Genomic DNA, 15,338 nt, shown 5'->3' with positions numbered 1-15,338 from the left:
TTCTTCTTCTTCTTCTTCTTCTTCTTCCTTCTTCTTCTTCTTCTTCTTCTTCTTCTTCTTCTTCTTCTTCTTCTTCTTCTTCTTCTTCTTCTTCTTCATTTCCAACATTTAAATGAGGTACAGGCCATAAACTTTCAACCATTCTTTTCTTCCAAAGTCTTTCCCAAAAGCAGTTAGCTTCACCCTCACCCTCCAGGCTCTGCCCTGCCTTTGCCTGCCCGGCTTCTGATCACTGTCTCCAGTATGTTTAAAGTCAGAGGTTGGCTGCCCTGAATTTGAGCAATGCTACAAGAGCCTTAAACATCAATCAGGGCTTCCATCAGTCTCTGAGCTGGTGCACTGGGGTGGAGCGACACTCGAGCAAGGAGAAGGAAGAGTTGGGAGGCCGATGACTCTGTGTTCCTTCACACACACCCTGCATTTTCTTAGGCACATCTCTTTCGTCCGTGCATCTTCCTTCTTGGGAGCTTCCAGGCCTCTCACATCCTACCAACTCGCACCCATGAAGCGTTCTGTAGTTCTTTTCCCTCTCTTCCTTTTGCTCTCCATTGCTCAGGCAGGTAAGAACAGCATTTTGTGTATGTGTGTGTGTGTTGGGGAGTTCCTTTTACAGCCTTGGTTTGTCTACTAAGGGCTTATGCACACCTCCATTTCCCCCACCTCTCCCCCCCCCCCTTGGGAAAACCTGCAGTTTAGCACCGAACAACAACCGGGTTTTCCTTGGATTGCTCCAATTTAGCGCTAAAGAGCAGGTTTTCCAGGGGGGGGGGAATGGTGCAGCAGTGGCAAAACCACTCAGACGCATGCCTAGAAAGTGCAGGACACGCAGGAAAGTTCTCTTTTTTAAAAAAAAAAAAAAATTAAAATAGGCTTTATTAAGATTTAAGATTAAAATACAATCCATACATACTCGGAGATCGCAGTCATACCAAACACAAATTCATATATACAAAATCATATAAATCATAATATACAAAATCATATAAATCATAATATACAAAATCATATAAATTATATAATAATAAAAAGGAAAGAGAAAAAGGAAAAAGAAAGAATATATTCCAGAACCTAAGAAGGAAAAAAAAAGGACAAAGGAGAAAGAATAAAAAGGAAAGAGAAAAGGGAAAAAAGAAGAAAAGAAAGAAAACATACATTTATCTCATCATTCTCATCCAGAAACAACCAATAACAGTATCCTCTAACTTCATTAAAGATCTCGATCTAATACCTATGTTCCTCCCACTAAAGACTCCCACTTATCCCTATTCTCAGATTTCTCTAGATATTGTTTCCTATTACTGCATTCCCAATTAAATATAATTCAATAAGCATATCCAATAGTCCTCCCATAGAATATCACCTCAATTGATATTTAAATTATAAGACAAAATATAATAAAATAATAAATCTCTCTTTTCCCTTATCTCCACATGTTTTATTTTCCTATGGCTCGATACGGGGCAGGACACGCAGGAAAGTTCTCAGACCCACGTTTTCTAGCCACGGGACAAGCAGAAGTGTGGATGTACCCAGAGGCGGAGCTAGCTGCTCTGGCACCTGGAGCGACGCACATGGGGGCGGGGCGAGCATCCCAGGGGGCGAACCACCCATGGGGGTGGAGCGAGCCGCCCATGGTGGGCTTCTTCCTGGGTGGGGGGGGAGGGAGCCGGGCTGCTTTGCCAGCAGCCTTCCTCCCTTCCCTCTTCCTTTTGACAGGAAGGGGGCAATGGCACGCCACACGCCCGCGACTCCCAAGCCTCCCACGAGCTGCCAAAACGAAGGGAGAAGGGGGGAAGGCCACCAGGAAGGCGACACAGCTCCGCCCCTTCCCCTTATGGCTCGGGGTAGGCTTGGGGGTCACGGGCGGGTGGTGCGCCGAATGTCACCCCCTCAGTGGATGACACCTGGGGCGGACCGCCCCCACCACCCCCTTCCTCCGCCCCTGGATGTGCCCTAAGTGGAAGGGAGCTGTTTTCCTCCCTCTCTCAAACTACTAGACATCCAGTTACAGGTAGGTAGCCGTGTTGGTCTGAGTCGAAGCAAAATAAAAAAAATTCCTTCAGTAGCACCTTAAAGACCAACTAAGTTTATATTTTGGTATGAGCTTTCGTGTGCATGCACACTTCTTCAGATACACTAGAAACAGAAGTGTCAGACCCTATATATATACAGAGGGTGGTGGGGGTGGGTGGGAATGGGAGATGGGCTGATGGGAGTGGTAAACCTGTAGATGGGTGTTAATGGCTGCTGATGGCTGCAATTCTTTAGCACCTCAGCCCAGGACTAATTGCAGCCATCAGCAGCCATTAACACCCATCTACAGGTTTACCACTCCCATCAGCCCATCTCCCATTCCCACCCACCCCCACCACCCTCTGTATATATATAGGGTCTGACACTTCTGTTTCTAGTGTATCTGAAGAAGTGTGCATGCACACAAAAGCTCATACCAAAATATAAACTTAGTTGGTCTTAAAGGTGCTACTGAAGGAATTTTTTTATTTTACTAGACATCCAGAGAAACTGAATGTGCAAATATTCAGGTCAGACAAAAGGAGGGACGCAGAGAGTGATGATGAAGATGATAAAGATGATGATGATTTTATTATTTATACCCAGCCACTCTGGGCGGCTTACAGCACATAAAAAATTGCAAAACCCTTCCAAGGGAAAACCTGTTCTTTAGTGTTACATCAGAACAAATGGCAATCTGGGGGGAACCCAAATTCCTGTTAGCGCCGATTGAGCACCAAAGAGATGTTTTTTCCCCAGGAGGGTGATGGAAGCAGCAGAACAAGGGGAGATGTGAATAAGCCAGTCTGTATACATATGTTTTTATTGTGAAATCACTTTGGGAAGCTTTATGAGAAGCGATTCATAAAGGAAATTAAATGAATAAATATTCAACTGAACAGTGCTTTTGGGTTTACATCTTTGCAGATAAAACAATTTTTTGAATTTGCCAATTCAAAGTAGATTATAAAGCATAGTGACTGTTAAATATGGCATTTTTGGTAAAGATTTGCAGGAGGAAATAAGTTAAAAAGTGCAATGGGAGCAGAGTATGCCTACTCCCAGAACAAGATGAATGTTTACCCACACCACAGTTGTAAAGATCAGGACACATGGAATGCTCAGAGTGCATAGCTGAACTATGGAACCCACTCCTGCAGGAGGCAGGGGTGGCAACCAACTCAGATTAGGGAAATCCACGGAGGGTAAGACTGTCAATGGCTATGTTCTGCTTCCCCTGTGAGATGCAGTGTACCTCCGAATGTCAGTGTACTGCTGGGAAAGTCAGGAGAGTGGTGTGGTGCTCTGGTCCTGCATGTGGGCTTCCAAGAGGCATCTTTGAGGACTGAGCTAGGTGGGCTTTTGGTCTGACCTATCAGGGTGGGTTCCTTACATTCGCCTTACATTCTCCAGTAGGTTGGCTGGGACTGGGAAGGAACCCGCCCGTTCTGTGTCCCCCACTTTGCTGGCTTAAAATGGGAGCCCTGCTCATGGAGGGCAAGCTCCTTGGCACTGTAGCCCAGAGGAGAAAAACAAGGGCAGAGCCAATCAGTATTCGAATACACCTTCCCCAGTTCCATCTGAACCATGTACAGTCGTACCTTGGAAGTCAAATGGAATCCGTTCCGGAAGTCCATTCGACTTCCAAAATATTCGGAAACCAAAGCGCGGCTTCCGATTGGCTGCCGGAAGCTCCTGCAGCCAATCGGAAGCTGTGGAAACCCCATCGGACGTTCAGCTTCCAAAATAATGTTCTAAAACAGGAACACTCACTTCCGGGTTTCGATCGTTCAGGAGCCAATTTGTTTGGCAGCCAAGGACGACTGTATTGCAATGTGCAGGGAATGCCCTCACTGTGGCCCAGTCCTTAAGATTTTAAGAAGAGCCTTCAGCTGGATCAGGCCAATGGCACATCAAGTCCATCGTCCTGTTCTCACAGTGGCCAACCAGATGCTTGTGGGAAACGGGCAAGCGGGATTCGAACACAAGAGGAAATCTTCCCTCCTGTGGTTTCCAGCAACTGGGACTCAGAAGCATTGCTGCCTCCAGTTGTGGAAGCAGAGCAGAGCCATCCAGTCATTGATAGCCTCTTCTTCCTCCATGAATTGTCTAATTCCCTTTTAGAGCCATCCAAGTTGGTGAGCATCACTGCCTCTTGTGGGAGTGAGTTCCATAGTTTAACGGCACTGTGTGAAGTTATTTTATCTGTCCTGAATCAGAGGGCACGCAAGCACACCCTAGGCTAGGCTAGGGGTGTGCCCAGTAGCAATGGCCGCTTCCCTTCTTCTCTTAGCAAACACACATACAGGACACCTGAAGCTGATGCCCAGAACCTTTTTTCTGGTCCAGGACGCAGAAGGAAAACAGATACGCAGACCTGCATCCTACGTGACGGCTACTGCAGGAGCAAATGCAACGAGACCACCTGGGCCATCCCAGAACGAGATCTTGGGACCTGTGCCAATGGGAAGCAGAGGTGTTGCCGACCTGAGGAGCTGGTAAGGGGTTCAGTAGCAGTGACACCAGCAGTGTTGTGGCAAATTCAGAACTGCAGGGTCACTTCATAGGGTCGCCAGGTGAAGAGCATCCCAGATCCTGAGAGTTAAGGCCCAAAGCTGTTGGCCTAGGGGTGGCCCCCTAATAGTGTCACAGCCCCTCCAAGTATCCAGGGCCGTCTTAAGCATATTGGGCGCCCGGGCGCCGTGGTACGAAGATCGCTCTGGCACGCCCCCCTCCCCCGCCATAGCTGCCAAGTCTCCTGTTTTCCCCGGGAAATCCCCGTTTTCCCAGCTGTTCCTAGCTGAAAAAACGGATTTTTTTGTTTTTTCCCGGTTTAGTCTGATGCAGAGGCCATTTTGGAACTGGGTGGAGCATGCTCAGAAGCGACTTTTGATGCTGCTCTGCCCAGTTCCAAAATGGCTGCAGTGTGACTTCTGGCACGGCAGCGCTACTTCCGGCTACTTCTGGCGGCAGCGCTACTTCCGGCCTGCTATTTCCAGCCCGGTCCCTTATTTCTCTGACAGCAACTTGGCAGGTATGCCCCCCGCCCTGTTTCCCACCGCAGCTGTCTGGCGGACGCAGCGTGCACAGCCGCGCGGCGCCCCCGACAGCCCGGCGCCCTGCGCCACCCAGCCTTGCCTTAGAGCCGGCCCTGCAAGTATCCCTATTTTCTAGGGACAGACCTTAGATAGGGGGATACCTATGTCTCCCCACACTCTGTAGCGACCCAACCCAGGGAAGGTTTTAGTTATCCCTGACCCCTATTTGCCCCACCCCCACCGATTGAGGATAATACGGAGGGGGTGGGGGTTTGGAGGGGTGGTCGGGGAGGCAGCCTGGTCCCTGGGGGTGGTAGGATCGGTGGCGGAGGGTCCCAGGAGACATAGGGATCGGCAGGGGCGGAACCCGTGGGGTGTGGGGTGTGTGGAGTGGGCTTGTTCAGGGTGGGAGGAGGTAGTGGGAGGTGGCGGAATCGGTGGGGGCATGATCCGTGGGGTGTGTGTGGAGTGGGCTTGGTCGGGGGTCGGGGGGTCGGGGGTCGCTGGTACGTGATCTCCTGGGGGGGCGCGGATCCCTGGGGAGCGGGCTGGTCTTGGATGTGCGATCTCCGAGGCAGGCTTGGTTCCCTGAGGAGCGGCTTGGTCTCCGGGCGGTTTGCTCTCTGTTGGACGCGTGGTCTCCGGGGCGTAAGGGATTGTGGGAGTATGTTTGTCCATTGTTCATTGAATGTCCACTGGAGGGCGCATTTTTTGACCACAAATCCAGGTTTTTACCTGTGTTAGGTGTGTCAGCTGGTCAGTGTAAGTGCATGATTACCTGCTCAAATGTGATTCTGAGGTTGTGGCCAAATTTCAGGACGATCAGGTAAGTCATTGTGGGAGAAAAGTGGGGAATAACACACATGCACCTTCACCATATATATATATATATATATATATATATATATATATATATATATATATATATAATAAAGTATATACCATATATATACTTTATTATTTATACCCCAGCCATCTTGCTGGGTTTCCTCAGCCACTCTGGGCGACTCACAACAGAATATTAAAAACACGCTAAAACATCAAACATTAAAAACTTCCCTAAACAGGGCTGCCTTCAGGTGTCTTCTAAAAGTCAGATAGCTGTTTATTTCTTATAAATACTATTATAAATAATAAATTACTATTATTGTTTAGGGAAGTTTTTAATGTTTAATAGATTATTGTTTTTTAATATTCTGTTGGAAGCCGCCCAGAGTGGTTGGGGAAACACAGCCAGATGGGCAGGGTATAAAGAATAAATTATTATTATTATTATTATTATTATTATTATTATTATTATTTCCTTGACATCTGGTGGGAGGCCATTCCACAAGGCGGGCGCCACCACCAAGAAGGCCCTCTGAGATTTTGCAAAGAAAGCTCAACAACTTTTGTGTCCGGGTTTTCACTTTTTGAAACTTGGCAACCCTAATCGGGACCCCACTCCACCCAGGGCTCAGGACAACCACAAGGGGGGGAGGGGGGACAACACCCCTTCCTACTCCCTACAGGTGGAAAATGACTACAGAGCTGCAAAAGGAGAATCGTTATGCTTTCATGATCTGACTTCAAACGTTCGCCCTTAGCTTCCCAGCCACCAGGAGATCTCAGATGGGCCCCAGCTGTGACAAATGCCTGTCCTTTCCTTTGGTGTGTTCTTCATTCGTGAAGGTAAGAAAGGAAGAAGGGAAGAAGGACTATATGCACCCCTTGCTTTCAGTACTGTTTGAGCTTGCCAAGTTTTTGCAGAGATAAGCAAACAATAAGACAAAACCACCGTGACAACTCCCTGAAACGAGATATAGTGTGAAGATAACTTAAAACTAATGACTATTCAAAAATATATATCAGTCTCCCGGACATAAGTAAATAAAAAAGAACTTAAACTTTTTCTAAGCGACCTATCAATCAAATCACCTGACGAGATGCCGGCTATATACTCTCGTTTCACTGGAAATATCTTCCTCAGAAGGAAAAAGCTTTTTAGTTTGGTTTTTTATCTTGATGTTTAAACTAACTCTGACTAGAGTAATGAACTCTACAAAAACTCTACAAAAGGTTAAATAAACAGAGCAGTCGGGGAAATTTTCCCAAAGAAAGTTGAAATTGTTTTAACGTATAGGGAGCACTATAAGAATGGTAAAGACTAGGATTATGGAGCACAAGAGCCGCATCGAAAACCAGATCATAGAAGCATTTTAAGTTATCTTCATACTATACTGTATCTCGTTTCAGGGAGTTGTCGCGGTGGTTTTGTCTTATTGTTTGCTTATCATTCATTCCCGTGACTGTCTGTTTTGCCGCTTTTAAGTTTTTGCAGAGGGCATGCCGCTTTGTTTCCAATCTGTGCACGTTAAAACAATTGGCAATCAGAAGAAATATCTATCTCTGGCACGTTTTTAGCATGCGGTGGCATGATGTGGTTTGGGTAGGGCAATCTTCTACATCAAGCAGCCGAACGCCCAGGCCCGGTGTCAGCCCTTGGCATCCTGGGGCAGCTGCTTTGGTTATAATGCCAAGGTAGGGCACATCAGCGCTGGCACCTGTCCCAGGCCAGGTGGGGCGTAGCCTCCACTTTAAGTTCCTCTAATCATAGAGTTGTGGAGTTGGAAGGGACTCCGAGGGTCATCTAGTCCAACCCCCTGCAATGCAGGAATCTCAGCTAAAGCATCCATGACAGATGGTCACCCACAACCTCCTGAGGAGCCCACAACCTCCTGAGGGAGTCTGTTCCGCTGTCAAACAGTTCCTACTGTCAGAAAGTGTTTCCTGATGTTTAGTCGGAATCTCCTTTCTTGTAATGTGAATCCGTTGTTTTGAATCCTGCCCTTGAACCGGAAAAAACAAGCTTGCTCCCTCTTCCATGTGACAGCCCTTGAGATATTTGAAGACGACTCTCATATCTCCTCTGAGTCTCCTCTTTTCCAGGCTAAACATACACAGCTCCTTCAAGCGCTCCTCATAAGGCTTAGTTTCCAGACCATTGTTCTAGTTACAAGTAGGTAGCCGTGTTGGTCTGAAGTAGTCAAAACAAAATAAAAATCCTTCCAGTACCACCTTAGAGACCAACTAAGTTTGTCATTGGTATGAGCTTTCGTGTGCATGCACACTTCTTCAGATACACTGAAACAGAAATCACCAGACCCTTATGTATATTCAGAGGGTGGGGAGGGGTATTACTCGGAAGGGTGGGAGGATTGGCTGATAGGGGTGGTAAACCTGTTGACGACTGTTAACGACTGCAATTGGTCTTACAGGGAAAAGCAAGGGGTGAGATGGCTAAAAATAGCTTTATCATGTATAATGAGATAAGAATCCAATGTCTCTATTCAGACCAGGTCTCTCTGTGGTTATAAGCTTGGTAATAAGTTGCAATTCCCCCACGCTCTCACTATATATAAAGGTCTGGTGACTTCTGTTTCAGTGTATCTGAAGAAGTGTGCATGCACACAAAAGCTCATACCAATGACAAACTTAGTTGGTCTCTAAGGTGCTACTGGAAGGAATTTTTTTATTTTGTTTCCAGACGACTTGGTGGCCCTCCTCCGCACACATTCCAGGTTGTTGACATCTTAGATTGTGGTGTCCAGAAATGGACACAACATTCCAGGTGTGGTCTAAGATGGAATAGTGCAAAACCTATTACAGTGGTACCTCTACTTACGAATAACTCTACTTACGAATGTTTCTACTTACGAATGGAGCTCCGTCTGCCATCTTGGATGAGGTTTAGATAGGATTTTTTCTACTTACGAATTTTTAGATAGGGTTGCTTCTACTTACGATTTTTTTCTCCCAATGCATTCCTATGGGATTCGACTTACATTTTTTTTCGACTTACGAATGTGCATTCGGAACGCATTAAATTTGTAAGTAGAGGTACCACTGTACTTCCCTTGATCTGGACAATATGCTTCTGTTGATGAACCTGGAGTGATGCTACAGTGGCTGCTCCAAGGCATTGCGGGTATTTAAAATGACTTCTGGCAGCTAAGTCTGCGGATGCCTCACATCAAAGCCCCATGGGACCATGAAGCTCACGGGGGGACCTCGGGATGGTCACCATCACTCAGCATAGCCTACCTCACAGGGTTGTTGTAAGGATAAATGGGAGGGCTCCTTGAATGGTGGGTTGCAAGCTGCAGAAATGGCTGCCAGGATTCCCCTAGGGCTGGGGGAAAAAAGCTTGGCCATCATATCACCTCTCAGTCTCCTCTTTTCCAGGCTAAACATACCCAAGTCCCTCAACTGTTCCTCATACGGCTTGGTTTCCGGACCCTGGATCATCTTGGTTGACCTCCTCTGCACATCTTCCAGCTTGTCAACATCCTTCTTAAATTGTGGTGCCCAGAACTGGACCCAATATTCCAGGTGTGGCCTGACCAAGGCAGAATGCAGCAGGACTACCACCTCCCTTGATCGGGACATATTGATGCAGCCTAGAATCACATCTGCTCCTTTTGCTGCTGCATCACGCTGTTGACTCATGTTAAGCTTGTGGTCTACTAAGACCCCTAGATCTTTTTCAACTGGCAAGTCCACATCCTGAAGTTGTGCGTCTGATTATTCCTGCCTAAGTGCAGAACCTTTCGTTTGTCCGTAGTGAGACTGATTTTTTTTTAAAGTTTTACAGTTTTGGCCCACGTCTCCAAACTGTTAAAGCCCTCTTGAACCCTGATTCTATAATCTGAGGTATTAGCTACCCCTCCCAGTTTGGCACCATTGGCGAATTTGATACGTATCCCCTCTATTTCTTTATCCTAAGTTATTAAGGATGATTTAGCTTATGATACCAAAACAATATTGTTGAACGGAGGGGAATGGACTTGTGTGTTCTGTTTGACCAACACTGGAACAGCAAACTGCTTCCCTCTAGTGTCCAAATCCACATAAAACCACAAAGCCTTGTTATTTGGTTTAACAGCATTCCCATTCCCAATTTTGAAGCACCTCATTTATGGGGCTAGTCCTTAAGACAGAGAGCACCCTACCCACTAATCTTTCACGACTGGGACATGTGAAAACAAGAGACACAAGATGACCATTTGTTTTGTTTTATTAAATAGGATTTGCATACTGCTGTTGTGTCGAGCAAATGTTATCCCACACTTTCCAGTGCCCTGTCACCTTCCTTCCACAAATGAACCAGAAGAACCCTCTGCGCTGTTCCTGGCTTCTGTCTGTCTTGAGCAGGCATCCCCAAACTTCGGCCCTTCAGATGTTTTGGACTACAATTCCCAACCTCCCTGACCACTGGTCCTGTTAGCTAGGGATCATGGGAGTTGTAGGCCAAAACATCTGGAGGGCCGTAGTTTGGGGGTGCCTGGTCTTGAGAGACAACTGAGTGCGCCTCCGGGGGTGAAGTCAAGCCACCATGTTAGCAGCACTGAAGTGACCTCCCCGGGACACAAGTCTGGGCAGTGTGTCTGGAGGTCCTGGGCTGCACAGATGAAAAGACACCCCCCCCCTCCCCAGCCTCTCTGATGTGATCCAAAGGAAAGCAGAGCAAGACGTTTGCAAACAGCTTGGCTCCAGATTTGTGTAGCGTTTACTCCTCAGCCTTTCCTCTCCTGAAGATGCTCTGCAAGGCAGTGGAGATTTAGGACAAGGCTTTTCCTTCTCCTAGATAGGCTCCCTTCCTAGGTTGCCAAGCCTCACCTGCCCCTCTCTTCCCTATACAGCATGTGCAGAAATCGCCTTCTTGACCGTTTGGACTCATTATTGGTCTTGCTTGTTCAATCCGCCAGAGCTTGTCTTCACATGTCTTCACGAGTCCATAATTCGTTTATTGAATATTTACAAACAAATTAAGACATCAGCAGGATTATTGTAAAAACTTGCAGTTTCTAAAACACATATGAAATAGATGGCAAAAAGAATAAACAGCATTAATTGGGATATGCAGAAGAAGAGGGTAAATTCATGGAACCACTGAAAGAGGGAGAGGGAAGCTGAGGTTTGTTAGAAGAAGAAGAAGAAGAAGAAGAAGAAGAAGAAGAAGAAGAAGAAGAAGAAGAAGAAGAGTTTGGATTTGATATCCCGCTTTACTCCCGAAGGAGTCTCAAAGCGGCTAACAATCTCCTTTCCCTTCCTCTCCCACAACAAACACTCTGTAAGGTGAGTGAGGCTGAGAGACTTCAGAGAAGTGTGACTAGCCCAAGGTCACCCAGCAGCTGCATGTGGAGGAGCGGAGACACGAACCCGGTTCCCCAGATTACGAGTCTACTGCTCTTAACCGCTACACCACACTGGCTCTCACTGTTATGTGAGCATTGTTTAATTTCTGTTGTTGTTGAAGTGTTTATTTGTTATAAATGAAAATTATTTTTAAAAAGACAAGTCCATAACTCACTGAGCATTTAAGATCCATCAGCTACCCTCACTTGGTCTAGCCGGCCAGTCAAAGCCATTTCCCCAGGGTGTGGCTGCTGTTGCATACAGACAGCTTCTAGGAGCCACAGGTGAGAGCTGAGTGCAGGATGGGGACCAAAGGTGGACAAGCTACCCCAGAAGGAGCATGATGCGCCTGCCACCGGAGGTACTACCCCCTTCTCTAACATAGGGCAAAGGTAAAGGTAAAGGGACCCTTGACCATTAGGTCCAGTCACGAACAACTCTGGGGTTGTGGCGCTCATCTCCCTTTATTGGCCAAGGGAGCCAGCGTACAGCTTCTGGGTCATGTGGCCAGCATGACAAAGCCACTTCTGGCGAACCAGAGCAGCACATGGAAACGCCGTTTGCCTTCCCACTGCTAGGTTGGCAGGAGCAGGGACCGAGCAACGGGAGCTCACCCCGTCATGGGGATTCGAACCGCTGACCTTCTGATCAGCAAGCCCTAGGCTCTGTGGTTTAGACCACAGCACCACCTGCGTCCCAGATCTAACACAGGGTAAAAAAGCACAAATCAATCTGACGGGTGCACAGAGAGCAGGGCCCATGTATTTTAATTGTGCAACCTACATTTGCTGGCATTTAATTGAATCCTACACCAAAATAGCAACACCTGGATGCACTATACTATCTTGTGCAGGGCTTACCTTCCAGGGCGTGTGTACACAAAAACAAGTATAGTGGAATCACCCTCTTGGAACTGTCCCTGCATGAGAATCCTTGCCTTCCCAGAGCTGTGCTCAGAGCAGGCACCAATAGTCCAAAAGGGTCTTCTAGGCTTGGATTCAAGCCAAAGATGGAGAAGCTCTATACAGTCAGCAAAAACAAGACCTGGAGCTGACTGTAACTCAGATCATCAGCTTCTTATAGCAAAATTCCAGCTTAAACTGAAGAAAGTAGGAAAAACCACTGGGCCAGTAAGATACAATCTAAATCAAATCCCTTATGAATACACAGTGGAAGTGAGGAACAGGTTTAAGGATTTAGATTTGGTGGACAGAGTGCCTGAAGAACTATGGATGGAGGCTCGTAACATTATACAGGAGGCAGCAACGAAAACCATCCCAAGGAAAAGGAAATGCAAGAAAGCAAAATGGCTGTCCAACGAGGCCTTACAAATAGTGGAGGAGAGGAGGCAAGCAAAATGCAAGGGAGATAGGGAAAGATACAGGAAACTGAATGCAGATTTCCAAAAAACAGCAAGGAGAGACAAGAGGGTCTTCTTAAATGAGCAATGCAAAGAAATAGAGGAAAACAATAGAATGGGGAAAACCAGAGATCTGTTCAAGAAAATTGGAGATATGAAAGGAACATTTCGTACAAAGATTACCATAATCAAGGACAAAAGTGGTAAGGACCTAACAGAAGCAGAAGACATCAAGAAGAGGTGGCAAGAATACACAGAGGAATTATACCAGAAAGATATGGAGGTCTCGTACACCCCAGGTAGTGTGGTTGCTGACCTTGAGCCAGACATCTTGAAGAGTGAAGTCAAATGGGCCTTAGAAAGCACTGCTAATAACAAGGCCAGTGGAAGTGATGATATTCCAGCTGAACTATTTAAAATTTTAAAAGATGATGCTGTTAAGGTGCTACACCCAATATGCCAGCAAGTTTTGAAAACTCAGCAATGGCCAGAGGATTGGAGAAGATCAATCTACATCCCAATTCCAAAGAAGGGCAGTGCCAAAGAATGCTCCAACTACCACACAATTGCGCTCATTTCACACGCTAGCAAGGTTATGCTTAAAATTCTACAAGGCAGGCTTAGGCAGTATGTGGACCGAGAACTCCCAGAAGTGCAAGCTGGATTTCGAAAGGGCAAAGGAACTAGAGACCAAATAGCAAACATGCGCTGGATTATGGAGAAAGCTAGAGAGTTCCAGAAAAACGTCTACTTCTGCTTCATTGACTATGCAAAAGCCTTTGACTGTGTCGACCACAGCAAACTATGGCAAGTTCTTAAAGAAATGGGAGTGCCTGATCACCTCATCTGTCTCCTGAGAAATCTCTATGTGGGACAAGAAGCTACAGTTAGAACTGGATATGGAACAACTGATTGGTTCAAAATTGGGAAAGGAGTACGACAAGGTTGTATATTGTCTCCCTGCTTATTTAACTTATATGCAGAATTCATCATGCGAAAGGCTGGACTAGATGAATCCCAAGCCGGAATTAAGATTGCCGGAAGAAATATCAACAACCTCAGATATGCAGATGACATTGATGGCAGAAAGCGAGGAGGAATTAAAGAACCTTTTAATGAGGGTGAAAGAGCAGAGCGCAAAATATGGTCTGAAGCTCAACATCAAAAAAACCAAGATCATGGCCACTGGTCCCATCACCTCCTGGCAAATAGAAGGGGAAGAAATGGAGGCAGTGAGAGATTTTACTTTCTTGGGCTCCTTGATCACTGCAGATGGTGACAGCAGTCACGAAATTGAAAGACGCCTGCTTCTTGGGAGAAAAGCAATGACAAACCTAGACAGCATCTTAAAAAGCAGAGACATCACCTTGCCGACAAAGGTCCGTATAGTTAAAGCTATGGTTTTCCCAGTAGTGATGTATGGAAGTGAGAGCTGGACCATAAAGAAGGCTGATCACCGAAGAATTGATGCTTTTGAATTATGGTGCTGGAGGAGACTGTTGAGAGTCCCATGGACTGCAAGAAGATCAAACCTATCCATTCTTAAGGAAATCAGCCCTGAGTGCTCCCTGGAAGGACAGATCGTGAAGCTGAGGCTCCAATACTTTGGCCACCTCATGAGAAGAGAAGAATCCTTGGAAAAGACCCTGATGTTTGGAAAGATTGAGGGCACTAGGAGAAGGGGACGACAGAGGACAAGATGGTTGGACAGTGTTCTCGAAGCTACGAACATGAGTTTGACCAAACTGCGGGAGGCAGTGCAAGACAGGAGTGCCTGGCGTGCTATGGTCCATGGGGTCACGAAGAGTCGGACACGACTAAACGACTAAACAACAACAACAAGGCTTGGATTCGGGCAGAAATCAGCCATGGCTTTCTCTCTGCCTTGCTAGCCTGCAGCTTTCTCCTCTAAGGTCACATAACAGCAAAATCTGCCCCCAAACTCAGACTTTCTCAGAGTTGGAGAACAGGCTCTACACATTTGTCCCCATCTAGCACAGAGCTCCCTTTCCTTTGTACTTTTAATGGCCCATCAACCGGGAAGGATAGCTTGCCTGGATTAATTTTTAAAACTTGCTGTATCCAGGGATTAAAGATCTGGCACCCGTCAGAACACCTCAATCCTTGATTAAATTCTAACACTTACTGGAGCAAGGAATTTAGAATGGTCTGGCACCCACCAACTCATAACTCTGCACATGCTCGGAGGTGATTTCCTCCCTTTACATTCCACACAAGACTGAGCCAAGCCACCTCCCTAAACCCTGTTTCTAAAGACCAGATTAAAAAACTCTTTGCCATATCCACTTAATACATGTATGCACTCACACACATGGGGAGGTACTCTGCATACACTCAGAGGCACTTCTCTCTCTTAAATTTCTACAAAGGGCTGAGCCAAGCCCCTGGGCACAATATTTGCATACAACACACTCACACATATATGCATATTAATATAGTGGTGCCCACCTTGTGGAACTCCCTCCCTTCAGATGTCAAGGACATAAAATGCACATACATAAAGTTCACATACTGTACAGAACTTTTAGAAGACATCTGAAGGCAGCCCCGTATCGGGAAGTTTTTAATGTTTGATGCTTTATAGTTTATTATGTTTTTATATGTGTTGTAAGCTGCCCAGGGAGGCTGGGGAAATCCAGATGGATAAGGTATTATAAATAAATAAATATTTTTAATAAAAAAATATGCGCACATATTCAATGACCAATAAAAGGAAATACAATACACAC

At 46.3% G+C, this 15,338-nt stretch overlaps 1 protein-coding gene across 2 annotated transcripts; it reads left to right on the top strand.

Annotated features, from left to right (window-relative positions):
• The first annotated feature begins 12 nt into the window (after positions 1 to 12).
• On the top strand, positions 13 to 15,129 carry LOC132591930 (uncharacterized). Of its 2 annotated transcripts, XR_015949243.1 has the most exons (5): positions 13 to 560; positions 4,363 to 4,511; positions 6,638 to 6,722; positions 9,276 to 12,218; positions 14,432 to 15,129. XR_015949243.1 is itself a non-coding variant. In XM_088666936.1 (4 exons), the coding sequence occupies exons 1-4, from the start codon at positions 389 to 391 to the stop codon at positions 9,345 to 9,347; spliced, it is 534 nt and encodes a 177-aa protein (XP_088523062.1). In that variant the 5' UTR covers positions 19 to 388; the 3' UTR covers positions 9,348 to 10,130. The 2 variants fall into 2 exon arrangements, 1 of the variants encoding a protein (XP_088523062.1); XM_088666936.1 differs by lacking the exon at positions 14,432 to 15,129 and having other exon boundaries at positions 19 to 560; positions 4,307 to 4,511; positions 9,276 to 10,130.
• The last annotated feature ends 209 nt before the right edge of the window (positions 15,130 to 15,338 follow it).

Source organism: Zootoca vivipara, chromosome 3 (assembly GCF_965207765.1).
Source record: "Zootoca vivipara chromosome 3, rZooViv2.hap1.1, whole genome shotgun sequence".
In the NCBI taxonomy this organism is placed as follows: domain Eukaryota; kingdom Metazoa; phylum Chordata; class Lepidosauria; order Squamata; family Lacertidae; genus Zootoca; species Zootoca vivipara.
This window is presented reverse-complemented; position numbering and strand designations above follow the sequence as displayed.